This window comes from Aricia agestis, chromosome 18 (assembly GCF_905147365.1).
Source record: "Aricia agestis chromosome 18, ilAriAges1.1, whole genome shotgun sequence".
Taxonomy (NCBI): Eukaryota; Metazoa; Arthropoda; class Insecta; order Lepidoptera; family Lycaenidae; genus Aricia; species Aricia agestis.
The window spans coordinates 12741726-12761828 of record NC_056423.1 but is presented as its reverse complement, the minus strand read 5'-3'; the positions used below and the strand labels follow the sequence as shown (position 1 = coordinate 12761828).

At 37.7% G+C, this 20103-nt stretch overlaps 1 protein-coding gene across 1 annotated transcript in view; it reads left to right on the top strand.

Moving 5' to 3' along the window:
* LOC121736245 (dystrophin, isoforms A/C/F/G/H) overlaps positions 1-20103 on the top strand; it is a 523358-nt gene that overhangs the window by 10988 nt on the left and 492267 nt on the right. The window contains exons 2-10 of the mRNA XM_042127329.1: positions 11299-11360; positions 12770-12862; positions 13736-13874; positions 14198-14319; positions 14697-14895; positions 15103-15233; positions 15461-15649; positions 16102-16209; positions 16731-16855. Coding sequence (XP_041983263.1) covers positions 11299-11360; positions 12770-12862; positions 13736-13874; positions 14198-14319; positions 14697-14895; positions 15103-15233; positions 15461-15649; positions 16102-16209; positions 16731-16855 — 1168 coding nt within the window. The remainder of the gene's footprint in view (positions 1-11298; positions 11361-12769; positions 12863-13735; positions 13875-14197; positions 14320-14696; positions 14896-15102; positions 15234-15460; positions 15650-16101; positions 16210-16730; positions 16856-20103) is intronic.

The window sequence follows — 20103 nt, the reverse complement described above, 5'->3', positions numbered from 1 at the left end:
ATGCTGCCGCTGCTTTTCAATGGCGTAGAGCAAAATGAAATCTATGGCTTATGTCATAAAGTGGCATTTTTAACCGACTTTCAAAAAGGAGGAGGTTATATGTTCGGCTGTGGAGTTTTTTTTTTAAATTATTATTTGAATTAGGGACAAATGATAGAACCTTTTTGCTTTGAAAACTGCCCAAAGGAGTTGCGGGCAATATCTAAATATGTGTCTATGCAACAGAGAATGCAGTAATAGACAGGGGCGTAGCGTACCTTTGCGGAGCCCCATATAAAAATTTGTTTGGGGGCCCTTAGGAAGGGTAAAGATTTCTAAAAAAGAAAAAAAATGTTTGCATTAAATTAAAAGAAATATTTATTAATCATAATTATCTATTTGTCACATTTTTAGTCCCCGTAGGCCGGGGGCCCCGTATAATTCCTCTTCCCCCTCGGATAGCCAAAAGGCCAGACGTAACTTGATCCGTACCATTTAAAAATTTATTTTTAATTAAATTTTATCCAGTGTAAATTCAGCGCAATAAATAGGAGTGCATAAAACATAAGGAGATCTCGCCTTCAACATCCCACGGCGAGTCCATCCGAAGTCAGTATTGCCGTCTCCATACGTGAGTGCTACCTGTCTCTTGTACTCTGCAGCGCAGAACAGCTACAGTGCGACGATACTGTGATACAGCTACCTGTCCCGCTCAAACCACGGGACACGCCGCTTACGCGCGTACGCCGTAATTCGCATAACTCCCTGCGTGCTTATACTATCCTAGTACAATGAGCGACGAAACAACCAACATGTCCATTTGTGACGTAGCCGAAGGAGGAGAAGACAGCGACACGATTTACATGACGGGTAATGTTACCCCACCGTATGTTTTTTCACGCCCAAAAACAATAACGATGGATGATTTTAACGTATTTAAGACTGAAATTAAGGAGATGATACATTCTTTATTTAATGCGCAACAAAAAGAAACGAAAAATTTCGCTAAAACATTGGTAGAAATTAAAAACTCCAATGCTAACATCGAAAATGCCATTAGTCTATTATCATCACAATATAAGGAGCTAAACAGTAAAATAACCGAACTTGAAACAAAATGTAAAGCGGGAAATGAGCGTATAAATATACTAGAAGAGAAAATTGAAAATTTACAAATTGGATACCGTAAAACAAACTTTGAAATAAAAAATGTACCGAGTAAACAAAGCGAAACAAAGGGGGATCTCATCGATATGGTCTTACACTTATCATCTACAATTGGTGGAAATCTACGAAATGAAGACATTAAGGACATTTATCGAGTTCGTGGTAAAAAGGGGCAGCAAAACTCACCCATCGTGGTTGAAACATCGTCTGCCATTATAAAATCGGATATCCTGAGATTAAGCAAGGTATTTAATGTCAAAACAAAAGGAAAACTCTGTGCTAAACACCTAGGATTACACACATCGGAAGACACCCCAGTATTCATCGGCGAGCAACTAACCGCAAAGGCTGCACGACTACACTTTTTAGCCAGAGACCTATCTAAGTCCGCCCAGTACAAGTTCTGTTGGACTTCATATGGCAAGGTGTATGTACGAAAAACGGAATCCTCACCAGTTATATGTATTAAATCTGAGCCCCAAGTTCACCAGCTGCTTCTAAGTAAGTGACTAGTATGTGTTTTTTGCATTAAATATGAACCCTACGACCAGTGTTATAGAATGAAGCAACAAAAATGTATGATAAAGTATAATCACTATATTTCATGTAATTTTAGCATGCCCCTTGTGTACAAAAGTGAAAACATATTTCTGCTAAAAATACCTTTCGAGTCGTGTTTATATTTTGTAATGTTAATTATTATTATAGGATTTGTTTTACTGTATAAAATACATATTTATCAGCAGACCATTACTTACATTCTAATTGTTATTATTATATTTACACATATACTTACACTTATTATATTTACACATATACACTTACACTCTTCATCACACAACATAGTAAAATATAGTATAAAACGCACAATTTTATTAAAATACATAAATATTGAAAATAAGTATTATACATATTATTATAGATACATGCTATATACAAACTCATATTATAAAGTAAGAGCTATGCTTGTCCAACTATGCCATGGATAGTAACCTACAAAATATTATAGATATGGACAGTATAGAATTTGCAATTGCAACTGAGTGCTACAGCGACAGTGTTGCCAAGCTCTTTAAAATAAAAAATAATGATTTTACTTTAATAACCCAAAATATAAGAAGCGTCTACCAAAATTTTGATGATTTCATGATCTCAATCTCACAATTAAATTTTTATCCCACTGTAATAGTATTAACCGAATGCTGGCTATGCGACTATAAACCAATCCCACCAATACCCAACTACAAAATGTTCTCGTCTTCTCATCATAAAAACAAAAGTGACGGGGTTATAGTATACATACGTGATGTTGTGGCATCCGATATTAAGGAAATACGTCTAAAAGACGCATCTTGTCTGCAAATTCAGTGCGAGAGCTATACCATAATAGCCATATACAGATCTCCTTCTATTGTAGATGCTAATGGGTTTATTATTTCACTGAACTCCCACTTGGAACGGATACATGCATCCGACTCCACAGTAATTATAGTGGGGGATATAAATATTAATTTAATTCCTAAAGAGTCTGAGCAATGTATAGAACGTAGAAATAGATATGCCTACTTAGATATGCTTGCTGGTCATAATATAATGCCTGGACACAATCTCCCAACCAGAGAAAATAACTGCTTAGACCATATCATGATAAAATTGGATAGAAGTAAAGTTTCTGCAAAGGTTGCTGTCCTGAATACGTCTGTCACTGATCATATGATGATATTATTACATTTAAACAGTACTACTATGGTAAATAATTGCATAAAAACTAAAAAAGTTACCAACTTCGAAGACGCGTGCGAAGACTTAAAAAATAAAAATTTAAATGAACTATTACTATGCGGTGATCCCGAGTTGGTGGCTCAGGGACTTATAGACAAAATTACACAATCAATTGAAGAAAACACTAAAACTATAATCATATCAAAAAATAAGCGTACTTTAAAAACATGGATTACCCCAGGAATTCTCAGGTGCATTAGACATAGGAACAAATTGCAATTAAGACTTCGTATAAACCCAACAGACGATATTCTTCGACTCACCTACAGACGTTACCGCAATTTTTGCAACAATCTAATAAAGAAGTTGAAACGAGATTACGACAGACAACTATTGCAGGATTCTGGTGGTGACTCGAGGAAGCTTTGGAAAAGTATTGCTACAGTTACAAATCTAAAAAAAGATAAATCAAATAACTCTAAATTGCTACAAATTAAGTCCTCAAAAGTGGATTCCGTTAATTATATTAATAGTTACTTCAGTAACATAGGTAGAGAGCTTGCAAATAAAATACCGCTGTTGCAGTCTGATCAACCTGATGTTACTTCTGCGGGTTCGCCACTAACCACCTCCTTCGCTCTTTATGACACTGATGAGAGAGAGGTTTACAATGTCCTTAGGAACCTAAAGTCTAATAGCGCACCTGGATGGGATGGCATCTCAACCAGTTACCTTAAGTTAGCTAGACATCATGTTGTACCAGTCATTTGTCACCTAGTAAATTTATGTTTCGAGAAAGGTGTTTTTCCTACTGCATTAAAAGAATCCATTATTACGCCAGTATTCAAGGGTGGGGATGAGCTTGACATTAGCAATTACAGACCAATCTCAGTATTAACTGCAATCTCAAAAATTGTGGAAAAAATAATAAATATACGTATCGTAAATTACCTATGCAAATATAACATCATAGCAAATAATCAATACGGTTTCCAATCTGGCAAATCAACTACAGACGCCGTTGAGGCACTGACGTCTGTAATTGTTAATGAACTAGATGCTAAAAATAAATGCCTAGCTGTTTTTCTCGACCTAAGAAAGGCATTTGACACAGTCTCAATCCCCATCCTTGTAAAAAAGTTGGAATACATTGGAATTAGAGACATTTCACTAAAACTGCTTATAGACTACCTTAGCAACAGGACTCAGAGGGTCAGGGTGGGTGAACTGGTTAGTAACAGCGAAAAAATAGATTATGGAGTTCCTCAGGGTAGTGTACTCGGCCCTACCCTATTTCTGATCTACCTGAATGATCTCTGCAATCTAAAAATACCTAACGCTCATATTTTTTCATATGCTGATGACACCGCAGTTGTATTCACAAACACTACCTGGGAGGCGGTTAATACGGACACTGAGTATGGGTTACATAAAATAGCGAAGTGGCTAAGAAAAAATTTACTCACGCTAAACACCCAAAAAACAAACTACGTGACCTTCGCACTTACTAATAAGACTCAGCCTGAAGTTGACCCTAACATCAGAGTACATCAGTGTAGTAACATAATAGGCGCCATAAATTGCAACTGCCCTGCACTAACTAAAGTAAACGCTGTGAAGTACTTAGGTATTATGCTGGACCAAAGACTCTCGTGGCATCCTCAAATAGATCTGGTTGCCTCCAGGTTACGTAAGCTTATTTGGCTCTTTAAACTTCTTCGTCACGTTACCACCAGAAAAATAATAGACCGAATCTATATTGCTCTGGCTCAATCGATAGCGATTTACGGCATTACAGTTTGGGGTGGCGCTGACAAAACAAGGATTATTGATGTTGAAAGAGCACAAAGGGCACTACTAAAAGTCGCTTATTTTAAAAAAAGAAGATTTTCCACACAGAACTTACACAATATTACCAACACTCTATCTATTAGAAGACTATTCATACTACATATCATCATAAAAAAACATATAACATTAGAATATGACCCAAAAATTTTTAAAAAAAGAAGGGACTACAAAGTAGCAAATGTTGCACAGTTACGTACAAAATTCGCCCAATGTCAGTTCCATTACCTCTCCTCGTATTTATACAATAAATGTAATAAAATACTAAAAATCTACTCTTTAAATAAACGCGACTGCAAAATCAAAGTTACAGCCTGGCTTAAGACCCTAAATTATGAAGAAACAGAATATTTTCTAGTATGAGTTTTAATTTCTAAAGCTGATTATTGTTATAATATTTTACTAAAAATTACACCATATTTAATATTTACACTATTTTACTATTTTACAGATTATTTTACACCATAATTAATATTTAATATTTACACTATTTTTACTATTTACACGTTTAATATTTACACTATTTTACTATTCTACACCATAATTATTTAATATAAAATTTACACTACTTACTATTTACACGATATCTAATATTTACACTATTTTTACACTATATTTAATATACATATATACATATATATTACACACACACACACACACACACACACACACACACACACACACACACTGCTGATAATAAAATATAATAATTTTTGTAACTATTTCATCAGTCTAATATAAGTAAGAGTGTGCTAAGGAAGAGTGGCCTTTCCTGACACAGGTGCGCTAGTACTTAATAGGGAAGGTCAACATTTGTTTAATATAACGTATGTACAATGTTTTGATGAAATAAATATTTATTATTATTATTATTATTATAATTGATACGGCTGATACGGCGGTAGCTACGCCCCTGGTAATACAAAGCAAAAGTGTGAATAAATAAATGAAGCATTGAAACGTTTGAGTTTTCACAACTTTCCTCTCATCTCATCCGAGCATAACGCATGCTTCCTGTTTTATAAAATACCGGAAATCGGGCAGATTACCCACCCGATGGTAGGAGACTAACTCCTAAGGCCTACTCAATCAATATTTATGTTGACTTTACACTTCTGTTATCGAAGACCTTACATCTAGCATAGAAGTAGTTACCGGAGGCCCAATTCCCTTCCCTATCATCCCCAATTCCCTTCCCTTCCCATCCCTACCCTCCCCTATTACCCTATTCGCTCTTAAAAGGCCGGCAACGCACCTGCAGCTCTTCTGATGCTGCGAGTGTCCATGGGCGACGGATGTTGCTTTCCATCAGGTGATCCGTTTGCTCGTTTGCCCCCTTATTTCATAAAAAAAAAATATTCCCCTATTCCCTTCCCTTACCTATTCCCTCTTAAAAATATGTTGATTCTCTCGTTCTTCGAGATTTGAGAAAGAGACAACATTCGTTAACTTTAACCTGAGTGGTGTCCTGAGAATATATTTAGAATATCTCCATATTATAATATGTAAAAAGCTATACGGAAACACTTGTCATCTGTCCGTCTGTCGCGCCTAATGCCCGAACACGGACCGCATACTAAACACGCATTAGAATAGTACAATGCAAGCATACCCTTATTCTACTATGCAACATTATTCTAGCTTCCTTCTAGTCCAATCCTATGCCTCGAACGCGGATTCTTGGAAATCTATTGTTATTCTATTGTTGTCGCGGTCACCGGTGTCCATATGGGGCTTGATAGGTTAAACAGTAAAAAAAGTTTTAAATTAGCTTGATTATATCAAAAACTTTTATTAGGGAATATTACGCAAACGTCGCAGAGAGTGCTACTAGCACATACAACAAATAATCCGACCAAAATCCGACATGTTGAACACGTCATATCTTTTTTTTTCCACGGGGAGGGCGGGAGAATCCTCATGGATTCCTTTATGGGCCGGCCCATAAGGATATGTCTGACTTTACTGTGGTGTTACCCAGTAACCTACGGACTAAACTCCCTCCTGGTTCTAACCAGCTGCTGTCAAATTGCAGCACCATTTTACCCTTTTGTAATTATTAATACGCACACGTCATATCAGAATATTGACAAAAACGCTGCCAAACGTCGAACAACCCGTTTTTTACTGTCTGTGCTAGTGCTGCCGTCTAGCGTGAAAATATTGCAGTAAAAATCATACTAATATTATAAATTCGAAAGTGTTTCTGTCTGTTACCTCCTCGCGCCCAAACCGCTGAACCGGTTTTGATGTAATTTTGGTATGGGGATACTTTTTATCCCGGAAATTTTTCCATATGTTATCAAAATCGGTTCACTGGTTTAAGCGTGAAGAGGTAACAGACAGACACACTTTTGCATTAATATTAGTATGGAATATGGATTATAGGGTCGAAAATAATGTACATTTTCGGCGACCATAATAAATTTAATAATGACACTGTCTCGTTTCTTGATAACAAGATTGCGTGTTTCAACAAAAAATAGCCTTCGGTGTGATCTTAGCACCTTCGCGCCGCGGTGTCACCGTATTACACCATTCATCATTACCATCGTCAGGTTATTGTCGCCATCCATACTTAGGGCCTGTTTCACCATTTCCTGATAAGGTGCCGGATAGGCTATCCACAACTTATTTGACAGATGTTCCATCTGTCAAGTTAAGTTGTTAATTATAATTTATAGCCTATCGGTTATCCCGGATTTATCAGAAAGTGGTAAATAATATTATAATAAAATAATAAATAATATTATAATATTATAAATGCGAAAGTTGAACCGATTTTCATGAAAGGCATGGAGATATTTCCCAATTTATTCCTCTATGCCAATATATAGTCCCAGGAAAGGACATACAGCATACTGCATACAGTACTTTCGTCCGCGCGATAAACGAATGTTGGCGCAACGGAGTTGCGACCGTATTCTGGATACATAATAATTTACCGTGACACGGCAAGGCACGGTAATGCCTTATGCCGTTGACGTCTCGCCTTAGCTATTGACGGCTTGCCGTTGTCGTGGGCGTCTGCATACGATTTCATTTTGCTTGCAGTGCAAAACAGTGCAGTATTGTTTTGCGCGTAATACTTGTCTCCCTGTTAAAGATACTCTACTCACTATAGTTTTTTTTATTTATGAAATAAGGGGGCAAACGAGCAAACGGGTCGCCTGATGGAAAGCAACTTCCGTCGCCCATGGTCACTCGCAGCATCAGAAGAGCTGCAGGTGCGTTGCCGGCCTTTTAATAGGGTATAGGATAATAGGGTAGGGTAGAGAAGAGAATAGGGGAGGGGATTATGCCTCCAGTAAACTCACTCACTCGGCGAAACACAGCGCAAGCGCTGTTTCATGCCGGTTATCTGTGAGCCCGTGGTATTTCTCCGGTCGAGCCGGCCCATTCGTGCCGAAGCATGGCTCTCCCACATACTGTATTTATTACACAGTGTGTTACCATCTGTAACTTCTTTAGATGGGAAGGTGTGGTATCAGTGAAGCGAAAAGTTCCTTTCAGAGCTATGGTACTTTTGAAATTGATCCTTATGTCTGTGGCATAAAAGTCTTGTCCGAGACAAAATAACTTTGAATTCATTATTCGGTATTCTACAGTTTAATTGTCATTTTTTCTGTGTCTCTCTAGACTTCTAGAGGTTGCCAAAGTGCTATTGTGTGGAATAAAAAAGTGTAGCCGAGTTTTGAAGTTGGTTCGGCAAGAAAGTGATAGTTAATTTAATAACTAGAAAAATTATTATAGTTTATGGAATCAGGCGTTGCCTACTTTGCGGAAATCCATAGCTTTAATTTTAGTTTGTTATTATTTTTAGCAATATTCCGCGAAATATACTTCCACCTTTAAGTAAATGAGTGAGTGTACGCATAGGCATGCGTACAGCACCTCCCTCCTCCCACATTGTCTATGCGTACATTCGCATGCAAGAACCTGCAAACACCACCACCACACAAGCAATAATAATAATAATCTTTATTGTACACCACGAATATATATACAGTTATAACATATAACGCACACCACCACCACACAAGCAATAATGTTGGCAATGTGGGAGGAGGGAGGTGCTGTACGCAGGCATATGCGTACACTCACTCATTTACTTAAAGGTGGAAGTATATTTCGCGGAATATTGCTAAAAATAATAATAAACTAAATTTTTTGTAAAATTATTTGAATCGGTCCAGCTAAATATTATTAGGTTACTGCCATACTCAGAGAAGAATGTTTTCTCAGCTCCGGGTGGAAAACGTCAACTTTCTTCCCGCTGCGCTTACCGATGTTGCCGTTTTCCGCCTCCATAGATGAGAAAAATAGTATACGCACCATGGGCTCACCATGTAAATAAGTAAGCCTCAGATCACATATTGTGATCTGAGACATTTCATATTTTCTTGCCCTAGGTGCGTAATGTACTAATTAATAATTAATTATCTGTTATTAAAACATGAAAATTTCATTTAATTACAGTTAAGTAATTAATATGAATCATCTCTGAGTGGGGCAATAACAGACATTTTTAAATAGTTTTTTCCTTAGAAGAATATTATTATAGAATATAGAGGTAATCTAGTTTTGCTGTTTAAGCAAAGCCTGGGTTGAATGTAGTTGTAGTGAGAAATAATTAGCAAGTTGTAACAGTGTCACCTTGTTCGGTCAGTTCTAGCGCTTACTGTGACAGGCAAGAGTCTAGCTATGTTCAGTTTAAATATTATCTTGCTGTAAAAAAGTGTCTGAAAAGTTGTAGTGGTTAAGTGGTAACTGGTAACCGTTACCAAAGTTTAAGCTTTTAAAAGGAAAGACATGTAATTCCTATGGTGTAACAAATGCCTGTAGGCAGTGATTTTATTATTATCTATTTTCTCTACAGGCTATAGTTATTCCATCAGTATTTTATTTACATGAAAAATAAAAATGCATAAGTTGGTTGCATTTTTATGTAAATAAAATTTATTTTTAGAGATATTTATGTATTAGTACAGAAATCTCTAAAAATCGATTTTGTAAACTATGTGCACCTACTGGACTATTTTTATATAGTAAGAGCTGTTGGAATGCTTTTAACAAATTGTTATTCATAACAGGAAAGTGACAATAATGGTCCCAGAGGTTTTGTGCATATTTAGCACAGAGCGTCTAGTTATTAAAGTGCGTTTAGCGTGTATGTGTGTGTGTGTGTGTAACTCATCAACTAATTTATATAATGTTTTAAATATAAGGTGTATGTTATGAGTAGTTGATTTAAGAGAATTCACATAATTTTTACATGAATAATTCTGGTTTTAATAAAAAGAAGGCTATGTAATAACTAATAATGAAACTATGAATATTAATTCTTGTTAGTCGTGTGAGAAATTCTTAACTAATTGTTACTATAAAATTAATTTTTGATACTTAAAATCATATTATTTAGCACAAAATACTAAATTAAGGTAAATGACTTTATAATTTATTTTAAGAGCAATGGAAAATGTTTAAAAACTGGTTGTGCAGGGAATCATAGTGAAGATTTTTCTCATTTAATTCTACAATGATATAATATTGAATTAAATATTATGTTGACTATTCTAAAGTCTTTGGAAGTGTTGGTGTCATCTGTTTACGAAGGTGCTTACTGCTTGTACAAACTGGATACTAGTAGCTAGCTAGAGCACAAGTGCACTAATTAACTAAAAATCGATTAAGTTTAATAATCTTGGTTTCCATAGCATTACCTGGTTAAAAATAGAGTGGGTGTACCGTGTATACCAGTGTTTTTCAATATTTTTGATTTCGCGACCCCTTTACAGATTGAAATATACCCCTCTTAAATAGACCCCCCTTGGAGTCGCGACCCACAGATTGAAAAACACTGGTGTATACTATACATTAAATTTTAAACACAAATACTGTAGAGTATTTGTGTTTCTTTGACTGCACCATCAAAAAGTTAAAGGCTGCTGATAAATTAATTACTGTGTAGTGTGTAGTTTGTTTCAATTAACTTTTTATTGAAATTTTACAATGTCATGTTTTACAATGTCTGTATTTGAATTTTGACTAACTTATTGTCTAGTTCGTTTTGATCATTTCAGCTGATGGTTTATATGGGTTGTTATAATGCGACTAATTTAAATTAGCACCGTAAAATGGGGTGAATAGATAAGTCTTCGAACTTTGGAAATTATTTTCGTAAGGTTGCAGAATGGATACCCACTTTTTTAGTAATTTATATTATATGGTCTTTCCCGGGACTCTAAAGTATCTCCATACCAAATTTCAGCAAAATCAGACAGACAGACAGATAGACACACTTTCGCATTTATAATATTAGTATGGATTGAGTCTTAGGCCAAACTATTGATATTTTGTTTCTCTTCTCGGCACATTATTTATTTTTAACCAAGTTTTTTTTCGTCAAATATGAATTGTATTTGCGGTTAAATTTCTTATTTATATCGCATTCCTTTTGGTTATGTTGCGACCGTGGTCATGGGTATCCTTGCGTGACCGTAACCGCTATAAAATCCACATAAATGAAATAAAACCTAGTCATTTTATATTCGAATTTAAAAAATTTTTCTTTCTTTTCAGACGAACGAGAGGACGTGCAGAAAAAGACGTTTGCGAAATGGATAAATTCACAGCTGGCAAAGGTAATTAACAAAAAAACCCTTTACCCTTCCATGAAATTGTCTCTGAAACGAACTGTCGCTAGCAGTATTACCAAGCAAACCAAAGAAGCGAGCGTATCCCCCTTAAAAGGCCGGCAAAGCATCTGCAACTCTTCTGAATATGTTTCTTGCGAGTGTCCATTAGGCGACGATAGTTGCTTTCCATCAGGTGACCCGTTTGCTCGTTTGCCCTCTGATTTTATAAAAAATATCATGACGAAATTGGCGTAGATGTCCGCGTTGAAAGGAGAGCGTGTGTGTGTGAAATAGCATCAGCGTCAATATATTGCTGCAATGTTTTTACGCTAGGCTGCAGCACCAGCACTTTACTGTCTGACTTTACGTCGAACAAGTTTTGTTCGACGTCTGACAACGATTCTGTATGTATGTACCTAACGCCTCCGTGGTCTAGTAGTACAGGTACAGAGCGCGGCTTTTGACTCGGAGGTCGTGGGTTCGATTCCCGCGTTGGAAACATGTTACTTCCAAGTTTGGTTAGGACAATGCAGGCTGATCACCTGATTGTCTGACAAGTGAGATGATCTATGCGTCGGATGGGCATGTAAAAAGTCGGCCCTGCGCCTGATCTCTCGCCGGTCGTGTCGGTCTTTCGTCCCACTGGGCTATGAGAGTAAAGGAATAGAGAGTGCTCTTGTGTACAGCGCACACACTTGGGCACTATAAAATTACTCCTGCGTGAAACCGGCCACCGTCACCGAAACCGGTGTGGGAGCTATTATTATTATGTATGTACCTATATTCTGATATGTTATTCACCGTATGTGTTAGTGGCGCCCTCTGCTCCGAATTTTGCGTAATATTCCCATTTAAGGGTGCAGCTATCTTCATGTTACCTTTGCAATGTGCCGATATATTATAGACAGACAGATACAAAAGGGTATTATAACGGTGATACATTTTCTAGCGCGCTAGATGATTCACATACGTAGCGTCGCTATTCAATTTGTAACAATTAAGTCGGAGCTCCAGCAATAAGTTTAAACTGGGCCAGGCTAACTGGTACCGAGAAAAGTTCATACATGATTCACTGTTTGTGTTAGCTAGAACCAAGAACTTTAATGTATGATTGAAATGAGGGTTTTTAGGGTTCGTACGTAAATGGTCAAAATGGGAACCCATTACTAACTACTAAGACTTCGCTGTTTGTCAGTCACCAAGCTATATGTCAAGAACATAGCTAGATAGGTGAATTTTGCACAAGTTATGTATTTCTATTGCCACTATCACAACAAATAGTATAAATATTTATGGAGGCTCCCGTATAATTATTGCTTGATATCAACAAATACGTACCCTTCTTGAGCGAGTCTGACTTGCACTTGGCTGATTTTTTTTCTTGTATATGGTAACTAACTTGTTCTTGTTTCCAGCACGGCAAGCCGCCAGTGTCGGACCTGTGCCAGGACCTGCGAGATGGGGAGGTGCTGCTGTCCCTGCTCGAGATACTCACGCAGCAGCAGTTCGTGAGTATTTGCCAATTCTACTAAATTATGCAACATGTGGATCTGTGGGTATAATATGCGTGGCGCCGCAAAAATCTTCCGACCGAGCGATGTGTTGTGCTGGGTCAGGCCGGAGCCAACGTGATTGAGTTCGGCTGTCGTATATTACACCGACGCCGACGCATTTAAAAAACTTCGATAGCGCGAGGCAGGAATTTTGGGTACCGCCACAGATCCACGTGATTTGGTCGGGTGAAACTCAACCCGCTCAATATTATGTGGACAATCAATCGCCTTTAATTCATCAATTACTCTTATCGAGTTACGTCTATTTCTTAACTATCTCTCTTTCTTTCTCTATAGAGCGCTGAGCTTATTTCCTATCGCGTAACACAGCAATACCCAACCCACGGCCCGCGGGCCGCATGTGGCCCGCCGGGACTTTATCTGTAGCCAGCGTGATATTAAACCATTTTGAAATTCACGCCCACCGGCAAAATGATTTAGAGTCGTCGTGAAAGTCGTGAATTTTTTTTTTCAGTTTTTAATCGTTAATTTTGATGAACGTTATTTTTTAACCCTAAAAAATTTTGTTGCGGCCCGCGACACTAAGACCGAACCACGTTTGTGGCCTGCATGAAAAAAAGCACCACTGCATGTCATCTGTGATTAAAGCCGACTCGTCTTGTCTCTCTCACACGCGGTCGTGTTACAGAAGCTGACTCTTCCTATGTGTGGAAGGGACACACGGGATGTGTCTTTTACATGCTCGTGTTACAGAAGCACGAGTGTAGGCTCTCTATCCCTTTCACTCAACAGAAGCTCTTTCTATCCCTCTTACACACCTCTCACAAACATCTCACCGTCTCTCTCACACACACGCTTACGTTACAGAAGCGCGAGCGCGGGCGTATGCGCGTGCACCAGCTGAACAACGTGAACTGCGCGCTGCGGGCGCTGGCGACGGCCGGCGTGCGGCTCGTCAACATCAGCTCCGGTGACATCGTCGACGGCAACCCCAAGCTGGTGCTAGGTGAGTGGTCACTCTCTTTGTGTCTCATCACCTAGAATGCAAGCGTGAATAAAAGCGTGGCTTTTGCGCCGCTGCAATAGTGGCGGATGGTACACCGCTGCGAACGCGCGTTGCGTGCCCGCCGCACAGCATCCCACTCGCTTGCAAATCGCTACTGTGATAAGGCTATTTGTTGGGTATGAGTCATAAAAATATCATTAGTACTACCATAAAAAGTAATTTTTTTCCAAAATTAAAATGAAAAAAAAATGTGGGTATATCCTGGTGGCGGAATTTTCATTTTTTACATGCAAGTGAACTTCATTACAATCACACTCTTCCAGGTCTAGTGTGGAGCATCATCCTGCACTGGCAGGTGCATTGCCACCTGCGCGAGCTGATGTCTGACCTGCAGCAGACCAACCTGGAGAAGGCGTTGTTGGAGTGGTGCAGGACGCAGACTGAGGTACATTTGTCTTGTTATAATGGTCCAGTGGTTTCGAGCCTGGCTCTTGATGTCGCGGGTTCGATTCCCGCGTTGGAAGCATAGTGTTTGGCCAAGTGTGGTTAAGGACCTCTTGCTTGTTAGACAATCGCTTCATTGACTGACAAGTAAGACTATCCATAAATTGGATGGGCATGTTAATCTACACTTTTTCAATATAAAGTGGAAGAGTTTGTTTGTTGGAAAGCGCTAATCTCACAAATTACTGGACTGATTTTTATGTACCAAATATCAAATAGATACTGACTTATAACGTTTTGTAATGTATCACACACTATTTGTAGTGTATCTACACTAACTATTTGTAGTGTATAAAATATACTTGTAATAATTTTCAGGGTTACGAAGGAGTCACTGTGGACAATCTTACATCATCCTGGGCAGACGGGCTGGCTCTCTGCGCACTGCTGCACCGTCTGCGGCCGCGGCTCCTGGACTACAATAGTCAGAGAGCCCGCACACCGCACCAGAGACTCGAACACGCGTTTACTATCGCCCACAAACACCTGGGCATAGCTCGCTTGCTGGATCCCGAAGGTATGTGGACTACATGCAGCTCTTAGAATTTAACTTGCAAGGCTCCTGAACTATACGTAGAGCTAAGGTTCTTAACCCATCAACCCCCATTTCCCAAGCGGCACCAGGCTGCCGCATAACAATTGAAAATCTATTGTGTCGACGATTCCCACGATCGAGTTATTAAAATAATTTTTCTAGATGGCTAATTTTTTAATTATTTTGCAGATGTGAACACACCGAACCCGGACAAGAAATCTATAATGATGTACCTGATGTGCCTGTTCCAATCGCAGACCGGGGAGACCAGCAAAGCTGACCAAGATGAGGAGATGGCCACGTTGGATGTTAGCGCTGATGTGAGTTATTTTTGTAGCGATAGACATAAAGTGGCTAAAATACTCTAGTGACTGGCGACTGCGTCTACAAAGGATGTGTTTTAAAACTCTAAGGGCCTGTTTCATCTTATCTATTTGACAGATAGAGTATCTCTATCAGTATTTCACAGATATGACGGGACAACGTCCGTCGGGCCCGCTAGTTGTGTATTAAATTATCAGTCGATTAATGACACAATATGTTACAGACGCGGTCGCGGCCTCTATCAGCGGCGTCAGCGGGCACGGGCGAGCTCGGCGCGTACGGGTGCGCGCTCGAGGACGCACTTGCGGCACTATTAGGCGGGGAGGAGCGGCTCGGTGCGCCGGACCCGCCCCTAGCGGACACGCCCCACGAGCGCCTGCACCAGCTGAAGGCGCGGTTCCACGCTCACGAGGTAAGATTGTAGAAGTCCACAATAGTCCCAACTCCCACATCTAAGGGTCGCAGTGATGTGAAGGCTCTATCGACCTGTCTCAGATGAAAAGAAAGTGCAAGCAATCAGCGGGCACGGGCGAGCTCGGTGCGTACGGGTACGCGCTCGAGGACGCACACACATTTTTGAGACGCTAGACGAAAATATATACTGAACTTCCCTTTGCAACGTTACCTAGGTTCCGAAATATTGGCCAGTGCTCAAGACGGAAACTTCGCGTTCACTCAAAATTATATAAGCACACAACATCAAATTTGCTCGTTAAAAATGGAAATGGAATGGGATATGATACAGCGGTCGCTTATAACATTTTTGGGACGTTGCTGTAAGACAGATATTGATGGTTATTGTGTGGTGGATTGGTTACATAATATAGAAGAAACACTCCGTTAATTTATCTATTTGTTTTTCAGAAATTTCTACTGGAGCTATCAGAACAGCAGGGGCGTGTCGGCTGCGTGTTGGAGGAGGGCGCGCGACTGATCAGAGATGCCGCGCTGTCCAGGGATGAAGTTAACGAGGTATACAACTGTAACATGTCATTTATATGCATGTAGCGGCAAGTTATAATTAGCTACTCAATGGCTCTAAGCCATTGCACTGGACCAACGCCTCCTTGGTACAATGGCTTAGGGCGTCGCTTTTGGCTCTGAGATCGTAGGTTCGATCCCCGAGTTAGAAACATGTTGTTTCCAAGTTTGGTTAGAACAATGCAGGCTGATCGGGATTGTCTGACAAGTAAGATGATCCATGCGTCGGATATTATATAAAAAGTCGGTCCTGCGCCTGATCTCTCGCCAGTCGTGTCGGTCTTCCGTCGTCCCACTGGGTTATGAGAATAAAGAAATAGAGTGTTTTGAGAGTAAGTATTCATGTGTTTTCATGTGTGTACGCAATACACACAAATGTGTGTGTATTGCGCATGAGCACTTTATAATTACTACTGCGTAGTTACGCAGGAGTAAGCCAGTTGGCCTGGTTTCATTGAAACCGGCCGCCGTCACCGAAACCGGTGTGGGAGTTATTATTATTGTCATTTCAGATCCGTCTCCAAATGCGTCTGCTGAACCAGCGCTGGGAGACGCTGCGGCTGGGCGCGATGGACAAGCAGACGAGGGTGCACCGCGACCTCATGAAGGAGCAGGCGGACCAGCTCAATGAGTTCGGGTAATGTGGAGCAGGGCCTCTATCATGAGCTCTTAAAGCCAGCCAGAATACTGACTGGCTCGCATTTTGGTACCATGCCCTCTATTTTCCAGCCAGTCAGTGGTCACGTGACACAAAACTCACTTCTCCATTGTTAACTGAGTAATAATTTCGTATCATGACAACACTTCTGACATAAGCTCGCTTGCTTTTACGTCAAATACAGCAATTCAATAAACACCAACCAACGAGTAGCTTTTACTGAATAGTTTACATTTTAGTAATTTTATTTATTAATATTACATACTTTTTAGTCTTAAATTATATTGCTATTTAGTTGGTTAGTTACTTAATAAGTTATATTTTAGTCTATAGCATATATTTTAGTGAAAATAATTCGTTATTAAAACCAAAAAACTAAACATTCGAAGTGTCCAAATTTTTGGAAAACGATTAAGTATTCTCAAGTTAATCACGAAGTGATACATAAGTAGAGACGTAGAGACCTTAGTAATCCATTTAGTGTTAGTGAGGTTTCAGAATAATAACATAAGTGAGGTGTAGTATACCTATATGTCTAGTCAACAATAAGGTTTGCATTTGTGCGATGAGCTAAGACTGCATTGATTTAGTACACAAGAAACACATACAAGGTATAAGGAACACAAGTGTTGTGTATAATTACTGTAAAACAAGTATGAATTTTCACCAAAAACCTACAGGTACAATCTTATAGTTGCATTGTAGGTTTTTGTGTTATTTCACAAACTATTTCCTTGTAAACCTGAAGTATTTTGGTATATGCACCAAAGAGGTAAATAATTCAATATTACTTACTTTTAACAAGAATTTTCAGAACACAACCTTTTAAACTTTAGATGTATGTATAACATGCTCCGGATAAACATTGACACACCTAAACTACTAGAAAAGTTAAATAATTGATATGATATTATCAATCCCAATTAGAATCCCAATTAGCTAAATTCTCATATGAGCACTTTTTCATTTATAACTTCTTCTCTTGACTACAATATGGTATTATATGATGGGAATAGTGTAAATCACTAAATTTTACTCAAAAACAAAAACCTACATTATAGTACTTTTCCAAAAAAGACTTACTTAATAAGAATTGCATAACAAACATATGGAACTTATTGTTCATAAAACATAATATTATCATAGGAACATATATTATTATGTATTACCAAAAATACTTTTGTACTTACCTCAATAATAATAATAAGTATTAGTTTTATATTAAATTAAAACTTAAAATACATGAGGACTTACTATGTACTTCTTAGGAACCTATCTTAGGAGCATTTCGTACAATCTTTTGATTGCAGTAGGTCTTTGTGTTATTTCACAAACTATTTCCTTGTAAACCATGCATGATAAACGCTGCACCAAAGAGGTAAATTCAAAGGTATTACTTTCTCAATAACAAGAATTTTGAGAACACAACCTTTGAAACTTTAGATTCATGTATATTCACGAATAAATATTGACACACACACATACACCTAAACTACTAGAAAAGTTAAATCATTGATAATATAAAATCCAAATTAGCTAAATTCTCATATGCACTTTTTCATTTATAACTTCTCTTGACTACAATATGATATAATATACAATGGGAATAGTCACTAAAACTCAAAAATATAATCCTACATTACTTATAGTACTTTTTCCAAAAAGACATAACAAAAATTGCATAACAAACATACTTATTGTTCATAAAACATAATATTTTCATTGGAACTTATATTATTATTACCAAAAATTCTTTTGTACCTCAATAATAATAATATTAGTTTTATATTATTACATTAAAATTTAAAATACATGAGGACTTTAGTAATTCCTCATGTATTATACATTTTAAAAAGATGTGGTCGTTTTAGGGACCTATCAGACAGAGTGGTCACGCGTTGAAGCATTTGCGTTGGAGCAGTCAGTGTGTGACTGAGGAGCAATTCTGACACATTCAGAACTCCTCCTGTGTGAGTATATAGAGATACTCACACGGGAGGCATTCTACAACATAATACAACACAAAGAACACAAAACCCTTGACCGCTCTCTGTCTGAGATATCCCAGGCAATTTCCCATAGTTGCAACTTGCAATGCAGTTTCTAATTGTTATTGGTTTGCCAAATAAAAGTCTGAAATTATAATATTGTTTTTATCTTTCATCAAAAGTTGGTATTTGAACTCCTTTAATAATAATAAATTAATATTTACACAAGGGATATTTGATTCATCTTCTTTGATTTTAAGTGACAAGACCTTGTTTAAGATTTCCGCTGTATAAATATTTTTATAAGTATAATATAAAAGAGATTTAACACTTGCCTATCTGATACTAGGTTGATAATAAGGTGTAAGACAAATGTAGTACCTATTGATGAAAGCTGTGTATGAATATGTATCTAAGGTAGGTATATTTAAGTGAGAAAATAAATGAAAAAACATTTAAAAACGAGTATGTATTAAATTTCTTTTAATTAAAGCTTTTGAGTGAATATATATTATCTTCCTAGGACTTCGTCATCATTACACTTGCAATTCTTTATTATAAAATGTAGTACTTATAGTATCTCAGTGTTAGCAATCATCCTTTATCCTGAAAAATATTTGGTTCAGCGTACATAGTACTAATAATGTAAAATGCCTTACAAGGCACGAAAAGGGGATTATTAAACTTATAAATTGCCTGTTTATGTTACAATAATACCTATTTGAAAGCTCAAAAAAACGTAGGTGTTCAAGAATGAGTTCAAGTTCAACAAACTATGTTCAACTCATGACATCAACTCTGTTGTAATGCATGTAATTGTAATCCACAAGTTTGATGCATTTCTAAGACTTTTTCATGGTAGATTATTTAGCGTAGGTATCAAATAGGTATAGGATATAATAAACTTATCAATTTCTTAACATAATCTCTATATACTTAATAACAATATCTAATTATCTTTTTTTTTGTCTCCTTCTTCTTCTCTTTTTTAATTGCCGACTCAGTTAGTTGCCAATGTCAGAGAATTCTTTCTCCTCTAGATCGCCATGCTTGTGATAATATAAACATGAAGGGGTGTTATTTTCTCAGTGTTTTCATAAAGGGCTTATAAAATACCAAAAAATATAAATAAAACCATTTACACATTTATAATAATTACCTTTAAATACAATAAATCGGTGCAAAAGTAACTATTCCTACATTGACCACGTTATATATTAGAAAATAGTATATTTTATA